The sequence below is a fragment of the Phyllostomus hastatus genome, unplaced genomic scaffold (genome assembly GCF_019186645.2).
Source record: "Phyllostomus hastatus isolate PE091 unplaced genomic scaffold, TTU_PhHast_1.1 phas_contig_113, whole genome shotgun sequence".
Taxonomy (NCBI): domain Eukaryota; kingdom Metazoa; phylum Chordata; class Mammalia; order Chiroptera; family Phyllostomidae; genus Phyllostomus; species Phyllostomus hastatus.
Genome location: NW_025333530.1, coordinates 3,416,723 through 3,429,630, shown reverse-complemented (window position 1 = coordinate 3,429,630; position 12,908 = coordinate 3,416,723). Strand labels below are relative to the sequence as shown.

General features: G+C 40.5%; 1 protein-coding gene across 1 annotated transcript; it reads left to right on the top strand.

Annotated features, from left to right (window-relative positions):
- Nucleotides 1-6,649: 6,649 nt before the first annotated feature.
- Nucleotides 6,650-11,303, top strand: SLN (sarcolipin). Its single transcript, XM_045839670.1, has 2 exons — nucleotides 6,650-6,801; nucleotides 10,687-11,303. Exon 2 carries the CDS (start codon nucleotides 10,762-10,764, stop codon nucleotides 10,852-10,854), a length of 93 nt encoding a protein of 30 aa, XP_045695626.1. The 5' UTR covers nucleotides 6,650-6,801; nucleotides 10,687-10,761; the 3' UTR covers nucleotides 10,855-11,303.
- Nucleotides 11,304-12,908: the final 1,605 nt, after the last annotated feature.

Genomic DNA, 12,908 nt, shown 5'->3' with positions numbered 1-12,908 from the left:
AGACTAGAATGTGCTATTCCTAATTAAAGAAACCATGAGTAGTTCAAGTTATTATAGGTCTTATTACAACACCATCTTTTCTCATGTACATTGATGAAAGGTGAGAGTTATATTTCGAAAATACTCATTACCCTATGACTCTCCAGAGTGGAATGGTTATTAATTAATCAATCACTTTACATTCAGACATATTTTCATTCAACAAACTTCTATGGAGTGACCACTACATTCTGTGCACTACATGACTAGGAACTGTGTCTACAGGGTGGAGAGATAAATCTTGTTCTTAAGGAGGGGAGATGGACAATGACGTGAGTGCAATAGAGTAAAATCGGTGGTGTACAGGGCTACACAGATCACAGAGGTCCATGCATCTCAGCCCCAAGTATCGGGGAATGTGATACTTGAATCAAGTATTACTTTTAAAAAAAGATTTTATTTATTTTTAGTGAGGGGGAAGGGTGAGAGACAGAGAGGGAGAGAAACATCAATGTGTGCTTGCCTTTCATGCATCTGCCACCAGGAACTCTCCCACAACCCAGGCATGTGCTCTGACTGGGAATTGAACCAGCAACCCTTTGGTTTGCAGGCCAGCACTTAATCCACTGAGCGACACCAACCAGGGTAAGTATTATTGTTAATCATCAAACAAAGGTGAGAGGTGTTGAGGGCAGAAGAGGAAGAAACCTAGAAGCAAAAGGAATGGCATGTGCACACATGGAGAGAACATCTGAGGAAGTGCAAGTCTGGGATTGCTAGAGAGGAGGGCGATGAGTTTAGAAGTGAGATCATGATAGGGCCTTGCCTCTGCAGCTGAAGACTTTGAACTTAATTTGGGAGCTACAGGAAACCACTAAGATAAGAAATTATATGCAAGGGTGCAGAGAAGCCAGTTTCCACTCTGGCTCCAATTGCTAGAAAGGATGACGTGTTGCACTATCTGTCCAGGGACACTGATGGAGTAGGGCCTCAGCTTGAGCCTCAGCTGTGTCTAGTGCTGCATCTCAAGATACGTCAGCACATGCCTTATGTACGGATGGAGCAGGCCAGATGGCAGTTGATTTGCTCTGGGAACATAGACACCTCCTGAGAGATTTTTCATCCTAAGAAAAGAAAGTTTGACATAGTATGAAATCTTAGAGGTGGAAGGGAAGAAGTAGGATTGAGATAAGCTTTCTATTAATTCTATACATTCTCTTGCTTAACTACCCTGTTAACTCTTGCCTGGGAAGACACCAGCATGATAAAAAAAAGTATTTCTTTGGTCCTCCTCAACAGGGTGTGGCACACAGAAAGATGCCTACTTCCTCACTTCCACTCCTCACCTCACTCTAGAGGTAAGTGTAACTTTGGTACCTCCAGTGGTCAGAAGCTGTGGCACCCAGTAGAAGAGGCTGCAAGGGAAGGGATGTCTTGTGTTGATACTCAACGGGGATGGTTGACATGTGAGTGCCTGGTGAGCCCTGCAACATCTAGCAAAAGAGGAATAAAATACAAAAAGAGGAAGAAAATATTAGCCTGTTGGATTTTTGTTACCAAAAAAAAGTGTACCCCCAAAATGACACAGATATAATTGGCTTGAGGTATGGGGCTCCCTTTTCAGTTCTACACTGGCAAATGAGGGCAGTAACTGGCACAAGGAAAGCTAGAGAGTAGTCCTGAGCCACTTCTCCCAGATGCGGTGCTCAAATCCATGAATACTAGCCCTGGCAACTCCACGTTCTCTTACTGTAAAAGTGTAAAAGCTTAGGTTACTCCCCAGGCTGTAGAGCAAGTGTCCAGTTGCCCTCAGAGATAGCACATCTCTCATCGAAAAGGAAACCTAGCCTGTAGCTTGCATCCAGCTAATCTTCCACATTGCTGCATCTAGGCACTTCCGTTCTCTCATTACTTTCACAGAGAGCAGAGATAGATTTTCATGGTTCTTCATGGCACTGTTCTCTCTGCTTTAAGAGCCAAAGGCTAAAGCCAAATGAACTCTGCAGAGAACAATATGCAATTTTCTCTGATTCCTATTATTCTTTCCAAAACTGCAATGGTGTTATTCTGACTGACAGATTTTCAAAAGAGATTCATTGAAAATACCCTTGATCAAATTCGGTAAGGAACAGAATGTTTTAAGTGGGCGTGTCTGACTAGAATCTCCCTGAACAGTTTGGTAACAGCACATCAAAGGATGGCTGAATCCTTATTTCCCATCAGAAAAATAAAGCCAATCTGAAATCCGAGAATGTTTTGAGGACAGATGGCTTTAGCCTAGTAGTAAACATATTTTTGGCTGCTTCCCCACCCACCCCTGTCCTGCCCCCAGCCCACAGTAGCTATGTTTAATGCGCTGAAGAAAAGCTGTTGGCTTGCAGACTTTTATTATAGAGCAGAAATATACTTGTTCCAGAGAAAACGAATTAAATTGGTTCTAAGTCAAATGATGTTAACAGGTGTCACCTCACCAATCCAGGACTAAAATGGGTTATTGTAAAAAGGACTCATATGACTTTTTCTGGCTCTTGCTGCACCTGTTATGCAAAACTGCATGCCCCTGTCATGTTCCTCTTTTGATTACTTCCCGAGACTTCAGAGTGTGCTACCCATGTGCTCACACACAAGTACTGTTGGAGAACACACAGTGCCTGCCATTTTCTGGCTCTTTAGCTCAAGCTCCTCTCTGCTGCTAGTTCAGGCCCGCCAGCTTAATATAAGCGTCAAATAAATCTCAATCAGTATTGCTGCTTCTGCCAGGCTATGTGACACTTCAACAGCATGCCATTACATCGCTGGTTCCACGGATGAGCTGAGGTCCGTGACAAGGCACAGGGCGAGGAAGGAACTCTCTCTACTGGTCAGCATTATATCCTGTTGATTAGGCTAATTGCTAAAAGAGTTATGGAGTTTTTATTCATCGCTCTCTTCTTCTCCTAGAACCCAGTCTCCAAGCTGTAGAAAAATAGGAGGGCAGTGTGTGGGTATGGCGGCCACAAGCGTGTGCCTCTTAGATCTGATGGCATAGTGACTGAGGTGGACCCCAGCAGTTGTGCTCTTACATCGTGGGCGCGTCTGAACAGAGGCTACGCTTTCCACAAGCAACCCAGTCCTTGGGAGACATAGGACACCTCTGACAGGTGACTCTGACTTGAGGTTTCCTAACAAACTTCTCAAACTTTCCTTAGAACTGAACTGCAGTCTGTGATGTTTCTACCCAGTCATCCTTTTTTCTTTGTCTTGCTGTTTAATGACTCTCTCAGTTTCCCCCTTCTCTCCACATAATTTCCTCACAGGCATTTCCCCTGATAATACATTTTCCTTTTGCACATTTAGTCCCATCTTAGCATCTGCTTCTCACAGGACCTGGACTGACACAGTGAATTTGTGTTATGTGAAATGGGATGACGATCTGTTCTTCCTGTTGCTGAACCGCATTTGTCTTCATGATCACTTCCCTCCTGAGCCTTCTCTCCCGGGTGGCTTTTAGGTCCCTTTATTAGTAGGTTTGATGTTGACCTCAACTTCCCCCACTCATGTTCGCCAGGCACACTCAGATATATCCACATCTCAGTGGGAGATGTGATGAGAGGAGGCTCAAGCCAAGCCCCTTGCTGTATACACTCTAGAGCAACTATTATGATTCTTCGCCGGTTCAACACACAGCTAGAGAAACAAAAGGAATACAAGAAATTGCCCTTCCTTTGAAATTAAAATCCAGTTAGTGAGACAAAAATCACACTTGTGCCACAAGTGGTTAAGGATACTGATAATAATCATTAACTTTTCAAAGACAGGAAGAGAACTTCAAGAAATAGGGTTTCCTCTTTCTCTGGCCTTGTATTCATGTGTTTGGAATAGTGAAGAATAGCAGAAAGCTGTTTCTTTCTTTCTGAGCAGCTTCATGACCAGCTGCATGTAAAGATGTGAAGGTGAGAAAGACACCTTGATCACCGTACTCATTACTGTGATATACTAAGAGTTTACTACCTTTCACGAAGGTCTTGCTAAATTCTCCCATTGTGTCACGGACTTGTAGAATTCCCAGACTGACATGAAGTCTTCACTTTTCACTTTCCGAAGAATTATTCCTAAGAACATATGTGGTGGTGATGGAGGTGGATGAGATAAATGTCAATTAAATCTTCAATGCCAATGTCAATGTAAGAGTTGTTTTCTTGATATTTTCAACCCTTGGCTAAATTCTAGATTAATAGGCATAGAAATAATACCAATGATTATTTAGTATGTTCTCCTGATGATGGGCATAACAGCACCTTGAAAGAAAATTGATGTGGAATAAATGCTATTAAGTCATGGGAATTACTCACAGAAAGGAAAGTATCAGCACAATTAAGTAAATCAGCACAATTGAAAGGGATGATTTTGCTTTGGCACTGAGGTTTAAAATTTTGTTATTCTCAGTTTCTTGAATGAGAGGCAGCAAGGTTGATATTTTTAAATTTTAATCTTAATTGTTTTTGTTTTATTTTTATTATATTTTTTCCATTATGACTTATCCCCCTTATACCACCCTCCCACCCCGCCATCACCACACTCTTGCCCAGGTCCATGAGTCCTTTTTTCTTTTTGTTTGATTTCTCCACCCCTGATATTTTTTTAATGGATTGGTAGATCCTCAGGGTTACTCTCCCTTAGGCCTTTGAATAATTGTCACGTGACTCTGGGTGGCTTGCATAGTTTTCTGGAGAGGGTTCTGTCAAACTAATGACTAGCTAAATTACTGGTGTAATTCCACTCTCTGATTATATCACTGGCTAAACTGCTAAAACGCAGAAGCTTCTGAAGTCTTCATCTGGGAATTTGTCAATGTACTGGGCACGATAGTCACTGGTATAATGTTGGATGAACTTAAACAGAACAACTAAATAGGCAAATTGAACTGATTCACAAATAAGCAATAACATTTTACCTCCAAGTTACATTGAAATTAACCAATGCAACTAAACTGACAGATTGGTGAACTGTTTTGTGATATGTTAATATTTCCATATTATAATTAATGTTTTCAATATTATAGAGCTAATTTCTATTCTTACATGGACAAAATAAATGCTTGTCCCATAAACCCAACACCAACACAGGGTATAGTATAAATAATTTGATTCTATATGAATTAAAGGAAAGGGTTTTTCAAGTATCAAATTCCTTTACCCAAAATATTGATATCTTGGGAATTTGAGATTGTATCTATGCAACTTCCAACATGAATAAAAATGTAACATAAAGATCTTTTCCCTTTTGGGTGGTGAAATTAAAGGTAATTTAAATTTTCTTTATACTTTTACATTTTCAAATTTTTACAGTAATATATATTTTTAATTGGGCCAAAAATAATTTTGAGTGTAAAAAAGGGACAGGTGTCGTTTGATCACTAGGAAAACATTCTTAGCGTTTGAAACAATCTGGCAAGGGCTTGGAGGTAAAAGACAGAAATCTGACTACATTCGAGGAGTGTGCCAGATGGCAGCAAGTAACTGCCAGTGTTCGATTTGGCTATGATTACTATATACTATTTGTCACTTCAGCAAGCTATCTTTTTACAAGGCATGTGGCAGCAGAATGTTGTTTTAAGATTACCCATCATTGCACTTATTATATTGAAATGAAGATATGGAATGGGAAGACTTTCAGTAATGTCTCTGAGGTATGAAAATTTTGTTTGTGCCTTCTGGGAATGAATTATTTTGCTTGATCCAAATTGTGAATTCTGAGGGGAGATTTGCTCTATTAATTATAAAGAAGGGGTTTGCTGAGCAAACACAATTTTGGCGGTCATATTTACAGTGCTTAATTGATGTGCTTTCAAGGCTAGTTAAACATTTCAGAGGCTGCCTTTACCTCCACACATCTGGAATACTGATTACAAACTCATCTCAACAGTCTAGTTTTAGTCAGTGCTTATATTTGAGAGTTACACAATTCTATTTCTTTCCAATATGTATTCTACATAACATGTTTTTCCCTGGTTTTGACCAGTTCTCCTTCTACCTCCAGTCTATTCAATTGGCTGAGTTTTGCTGTATGAGTTTGCTGCTGTATTAATTTACTGACAGTGATATACACACCATGGCTTCCACAGCTGTTTAGATGAAACTGTATATTAATGTGTAAACTTGCAACATACAGCTTAGCTGGAAAGGTGTGTGGAGCAGGTGACTGAGGAGATAACTTTCACTGCTTGGACCAAAGTCAGTTTCGAAGGAGCTAAAGATGTCCATTAAATTATGGTGTGTGTGTGTGTGCAAGGCAAGAACTCTTCACATTGTAAAGAGCTAAAGATATGGGTAGTGAAATGGAGTCCCATTTTATACCCTCGCATGCTGAGTACCGGGGGTTACCACATGCAGTCCTGGTTTGTTAACATTAGTCTCTCACTCTTGGTTTATGATGTTTTGAAAACATGTTAGAGATATTCATGAAGGTGTAAAAGATAAAATTAAAACCTGCATCAATTGTAGCAAAAGTCAACTGGAAAGAAAAGATTTTAAGTACCTGGGGTGTTAATACAAATTGCCAGCCAAAGGTACCGAGTCTTAGTCAACATATTCCACGTTCCCCTAAACACAAATAGCTCGAAACCTTTGGAGGTTGTTCCTTTGAGATGTTTCTTCAGTGACATCACAGTGATTGCCACCTCCCTGGGGCTACTTTAGGCCCTGCCCAGAGTCCAGGACTCCACACAGCCCAGGAGACCCGCAGGAGCTGGAGCCTGAGTCAGAGAGAGAGAGAGAGAGAGAGAGAGAGCAAGAGAGGAAGAGAGAGAGAAAGAGAGAGGTAAAGAGAATCCTACCACAGCAGGTATGTTCTTGACCCAAATCAGGGAACAGTGTGTATGTGGGGGGTGTGCACAAGTTACAAATGTGAAAGGCAGAGAATATTTATGTTTCTTAATGAAATAGGCAATGCTTATTGTACACAGTGTTTCTTATGGTACAAAGGGACTATTATTGATTCCTATTTTACTTTTCTCACCTGATAATATGCATTTTCTCTCTCCCTCTTTAAGGACAATTTTTTTATATCATGGAAGAAAGTTTGTCTTTTCTCTGCTCAGACTCCATTCAAAGGAAGTCAATATCAAACAATTTATTCAGAGTATTTTTGGTTTTTCTTTCATCCATATGGCAATCACTTTGGATCAGATGGTGTGATCTTGACTCAAGGGAAAATTTAAAATAAAGCCAAAACTGTCTTTGTGGCTTCACAGCAGAAAAATGAAGTTTGCTGATACGAATTTCTGACTAACTCTGCTATAAACGTGTGTGAAAGTTAAGTCACATTCACACCTTACAATGAGCAGATGTTGATTGCATTGGATTCATTGGAAATTCTCACCTTAACTCTATGTTTTGTTCACTTAAACTATATAAAACAACAAATATTTAAGTGTACCATCAAAGTGCAAGAAAGAGTATGAGGTAAATCACAGGAAATACAGAAGTGTGATGGATAGCCTTTCAATTCAGAGACTGCTAAAAAATGTAAAGAGTGTATAAAATACACAGTTTGACAATAATTATAAGGCAACACCTGTGTAACTATCACCCAGATCAAGAACCAGATCATTGCCAGCACCCCATAAGTTCATCTTGGTCACCCCAACTGGTCGCCCCACCATATGTAATCACAATCTTGATTATTGAGATAATATTGTCCAGGCTTCTCTCAACATTTTTATCATCTACACCTGCACTCCTAAGCCATGATTAAGTTCCCTATTTTTCACTTTGAATAGATGGAATCATATTCTATGTTTCTTTTGTAAATTCTTCTTTTGCCCAACAATTATATTTATGAGATTTACACATTTTTTTGAGGATTGTTGTAGTTCATATATTTTCTTAATTCAGTAGCATTCAAGTATAGGAATATACCACAACTCATCATCCGCTGTACTGCTGATAAACACTTGAGTTGTCTCCAGCTTGGCCATGTCGTGAAACGTTGCTGTGAATCCAGCGTCCTTGTGGAAGCATCCTGGTGCACACCTGCTTGCATTTCCAGAGTGGAGGTGAAATCGCTGGATAATAGGGAATGAGTATTATCAACCTTGATAAAAAATGTTGAGTTGTTTTCTCAAAGTGGTTGATAATTTACACTAACTTTGTTTAGCCAGGGCAGTTAATTTCAGGAATAAGTCACTCTTGTAATCACTGCCTTGGGGTAATCACAATTCTAGCAACTAGTTCTAATCTGCCAATTCTAGCTCTGCCTCTGACATGCCAGGTGTCATTACACAATTTAACCTCTCTCTAGAGGCCTGTAATTTCTTAGCTGTAATCTAAGATAAAAATCACAATAATACTGGCCTGAGTGGTTGTGAAGGTCGCATGACCAAAGTGGTGGATGACGTTCAATAACACTTTCCCAGTGTGTTCCTGCTGGGACAATCTCCATGATGCCCTTTATGTAAGAGCTTAATCTAAAGCACATTTGGTGGCACTGTTATTTTGCCCTCCCTAAATTGTTCTGATCACTAGAAACAGTCTCATATTTTTTGCATATCTCTGTATTTCTTCAGAACTTACCCAAATAAGGGGGTGTTTGGACCGGGATTTTATTTTATTAATAAATTCATAAGGAAAAGTCTGCCTATGATTCCCATGCCTAAACCTCCAGGCTCCCTGATTGGACTCATCACCTTCCTGTTCCCCTCTGCTCTTGTGTATATTTTTAAACCTTCTGTCTATTTCCTTTGTCCATATATTTTCTTCTCTTTACTTGCTATGTCAGGCAAGTGTTTGTATAAAGATTTTCATTGTCAGTCTACTATACCCTTCATGCAGGATGGGTAAGAATTAAGAGGAAAATGAAATGTACATCAATCACCACTGGCCCTATTTTAAACTGAGATTTAACAACGTACTGGTTGACACCATCTGATTTCAACTTGTATGTTATACTGACAATGAAATAATATGAAAAATGATTATTCAGCTGGTTTATTATTTGATCAAATTATTAATTTGATTGAACAATAATGCATTGATTATAATAATTACAATGAATAATTCAGTCAGGTTAGACAGTTAAAAATAATAGTCAGGCTGTAGCTTGCTAAGAACCCTTTCTGTCCCCTGAACTCTCACCCTTGGCAAATTGAAAACACCCTTTTCCCCTAAACTTTCCACTCTATAGACAACTTTGTCCTAAGTATCTAAAATATTATCCTTTATCTTTAATTTCATTTGCTTTTCATACATAAGGTGTCAATTATGCCACACACTGAAGGCAACATTTTGTTTGACTGCATTACGTAGGCTCCCAGAGCATGGTCTCCTAAGTGTACTGTCTGTACTAACTTTAAAGATACCGTCCCTCCTCTTTGAAGTGTTTACAGTCTAAGCACATCCCAGACCTGACTAAAAATAGCTGGCACAAGCCCTTGACGAAATAGAAGTAGCCATGTGGTTAACACTTGCTCTTTGGACTGAGTGCCTGTTATATGAGGGACTTTGGTTTGACTCCACTAGGCTCTGTGCCCAACACAGCGCTTACAAAAGACCAAGCAGATGTTGAAACTACTTTGTGCTTTCAGCAGGGTTAGATGGAGGCCTGCAGCAACCCCAAACACATGCTACTTCTATATGTAATTTGAAGCAACTGAGCAATAGTAAAACATAACTTTTTTTTTCTGTTTTGGTGACTTTGCTGGCTGGTACTCTAAGTTAGCAAAGCAAGCACACACATATGCACAAACACTGAAGTTGGAGAGAGAAAAAAGTAATATTTTATATGTTATCAAAAGTACCAGTACACACCCTGGCTGGTGTGGCTCAGTGGATTGAGTGCCGGCCTGTGAGCCAAAGGGTCACTGGTTGGATTCCCAGTCAGGGCACATGCCTGGGTTGCAGGCCGGGTCTCCAGTGTGAGTGTGTGAGAGGTAACTACACATTGATGTTTCTCTCCCTCCCTTTCTCCCTCCCTTCCCCTTTCTAAAAAAATAAAATAAATAGAACCTTTAAAAAAGTAATTTGGATATGATTTACAAAAAAGATTTCTGCATATTTTTAAAAGAGTACCAATACAATCATTACAGGAAAAAAATCAGGACTATACTGGTCTTTTTGACATCAGGCAGAAAAAGCAGTCTGTCTGTATTAGTTAGGATTCTTCAGAGAAACAGAACAAATAGAATGTGTGATTATCCATCCATCCATCCATCCATCCATCCATCCATCCATCCATCCATCCATAATTGACTTGTGTGATTGTGGAGGCTGGCAGGTCTAAAATCTGCAGGGTGGGTGGGCAGGCTGGAGACCCAGGGAAGAGTGCAGCCATAGTCCAAAGCTGTGGTCTGGGGGCTAGAACTCTGAGATCAAGGTGTTGAAGTGCTGATTTCTTCTGAGGCCTCTGTCCCTGGCTTGCAGATGTCTGTCTTCTCACTGTCTTCTCATGGTCTTCCCTCTGTACAGGTCTGTGTCCTGATCTTCTTATAAGGATAGGGAGCATATGGGGTTAGATCCCATCTAAATGACCTCATTTTAACTTAATTACCTCTTGAAAGACCATCTCCAAATATGGTCACATTCTGAGATATTGGGGGTTAGGATTTCAACATACAGATTTTGGGGGCACATAATTCAGGCCATACACTGTCCTCTTCCTCAGTGTTTCTATTTCCTTTGAGGAAGGAGTGCTCACTGATCGTTGTGTATTTTCTTTGTTACTTTCTGTCAGGAGGTGAGGACAAGCAGGAGGTCTTCGGCGTGTCCTTAGAAGTCTGCCTTTGGTTCTCACTGAGCCACTCTGAGGATGGAGCGATCCGGCCGGGAGCTGTGTCTCAACTTCACCATTGTCCTGATTACAGTTATCCTTATGTGGCTCATTGTGCGGTCCTATCAGTGAGACAGCATGCCACTCTCCTGGGACTGACTGCCATGCTCCAGAGCTGCCTGCTGTGTGCCCTGAGATCCCACTGCTGTAATGGGATGCCTCCCTCAGCACCCCGAGGCACTCCTGATCTGCACACATAGTATCTGAGGTGCCTCCAGTGTTAGGATCAATTGTGTGTTCTCTAAAGATGCTTCTCTCAAGGGCTGCCCAGTGTTTGCCAGTGAACATTAGATTTATTTCCCAATTTAGATAAGTCATGAGGTTAAACTGAAACTGGATTCATGATGACATAGAATTGTAAAAAGCCTGAAAGCTGTCTCACCACACATCCCTTCAACCCACAATGTCTGCAGCCACACTTTATTTTAGATCATCCCACCAGAAGAAAGAAATGGTAGAGGAAGTCTTTGTCAGCCCCTGTCACAGCTATCATGTGAATAAAGTTAAGTCAACCACAAAAATGCCTTTTGGAATTTATTTTAGCTTTTATTTGTGATACTGCATTTGACCGTTGGCTGGGAATGAAGTGACAAATGTTACCGTATTTCTAGCATTTGAGCTAAGCCAAGATGCTCCAACTGCTTCGTATTTGAAACTGAGTCAATTAAGGGTGTCACATTTCAAACAATTCCATTGGCTCAGTGCTCCATCAACTTTCCTTCTGAACTAGTCTCAAGGGCAGAATGAATCCATTCTGCTAAGAAGCTGGGGGCAGAGCCTGAAGGGTCCACCAAAAACACAAACTTTCTTTGAAGTCTGTGTTTTCTTTAAATTTCACAAAAATGTATATTCTATCCTATAATAGCTCCATGTTTGTTTTAATATACATATTTAGTATTATTCCACTGAGTAAAAGTAGAACATGAGTCATGTTCCAAGTTTGGTTATTCCAGTGTGGTCATTGTCGTTATGCAAGTAGAGCTAGTCATTAATAAACTACAGTTACAACAAGAAGGAAAATAGAAAATACAAATGGGCACAAATGTTCATAAGAGACATATGAAATAGACATTTCTTAAATGCATTGCTGAAATACCCCACATAAACAGACCAAATTTATGCTTTGTGCCAATTCTGAGGTGACCGAGGGGCAAGGGAGTTTTGTAAACCTCACCTGTCGGTGCACATTCCTGAAGGCATTCCTTGCTGAGAAGTGGCCTATCACTATGGCACAGCCTACCTGGCACTGTGGTTCTCAGCCCTGGTGCACAATTTATCCACTCGGGGGTGATTTTTCAAAACATTTATGCTCGGTCCCATTCAGACTACTTAAATAAAAACTTAGGGGGAAGATATGCATTTTTCCAAAGTCCTCTAGAGTACTGTATTGTATAGCCAGAGCTGAGGGTCACCAACACCTACCAGTACTTCTCAAACTTCGATGGGATTGTGAATCACTAGGAGCTCTCTTTTAAGTGCAGACGCTGATTCAATTCTGAATCTGATTCAGTCTGGACTGGGCCTGAGATTCTGCATTTTGAACAAGCTTCTAAGTGATGCCAGAGCTGTGGTCCGTTGTCTGCCCATGGGTTAGCACTTAGAATCACTTGGGACTTTTAGAAACCCAAGCTCAAGCCCTGTTCCCAAGAGATTCTAATTTAGTTGGTGTGGGCATAAATCTTTTTTGGGGGAGGACTTCAGGTGATTGTAATGTGTAGCCAGGATTAAGAACCCTGACAATGTAGTTAAAGGAAACAGTGTCATTATTTTGAGAGGTTTCCAGACAAAGTTGGGAAATAGCAGTATATGGTCTTCAATGGCTTGTTCCTAATTTCAGAGTCAGACTGCACACATGGGTGTGAAATTGTTGATGATTTGGTGTGCGGCACACCCACACACGGGCATGCAGCTCTAGGTCCCGTGGCAAGTGGTACTAGTCTTTTCCTCACTCTGAAAAACAAAGCAAACAAACAACAGAACCCTTAGAGAATCTACTGATGTTCAAGGTGTCTGTAAATGTTAGGGAGGGGAACAAACAAAGCAAGTGACATTCTTTCACCCATGTCTGAGCTCTCATGCCAACATTTACAGAAATCATTTATTGAATATACTGCACATGAAGTCCT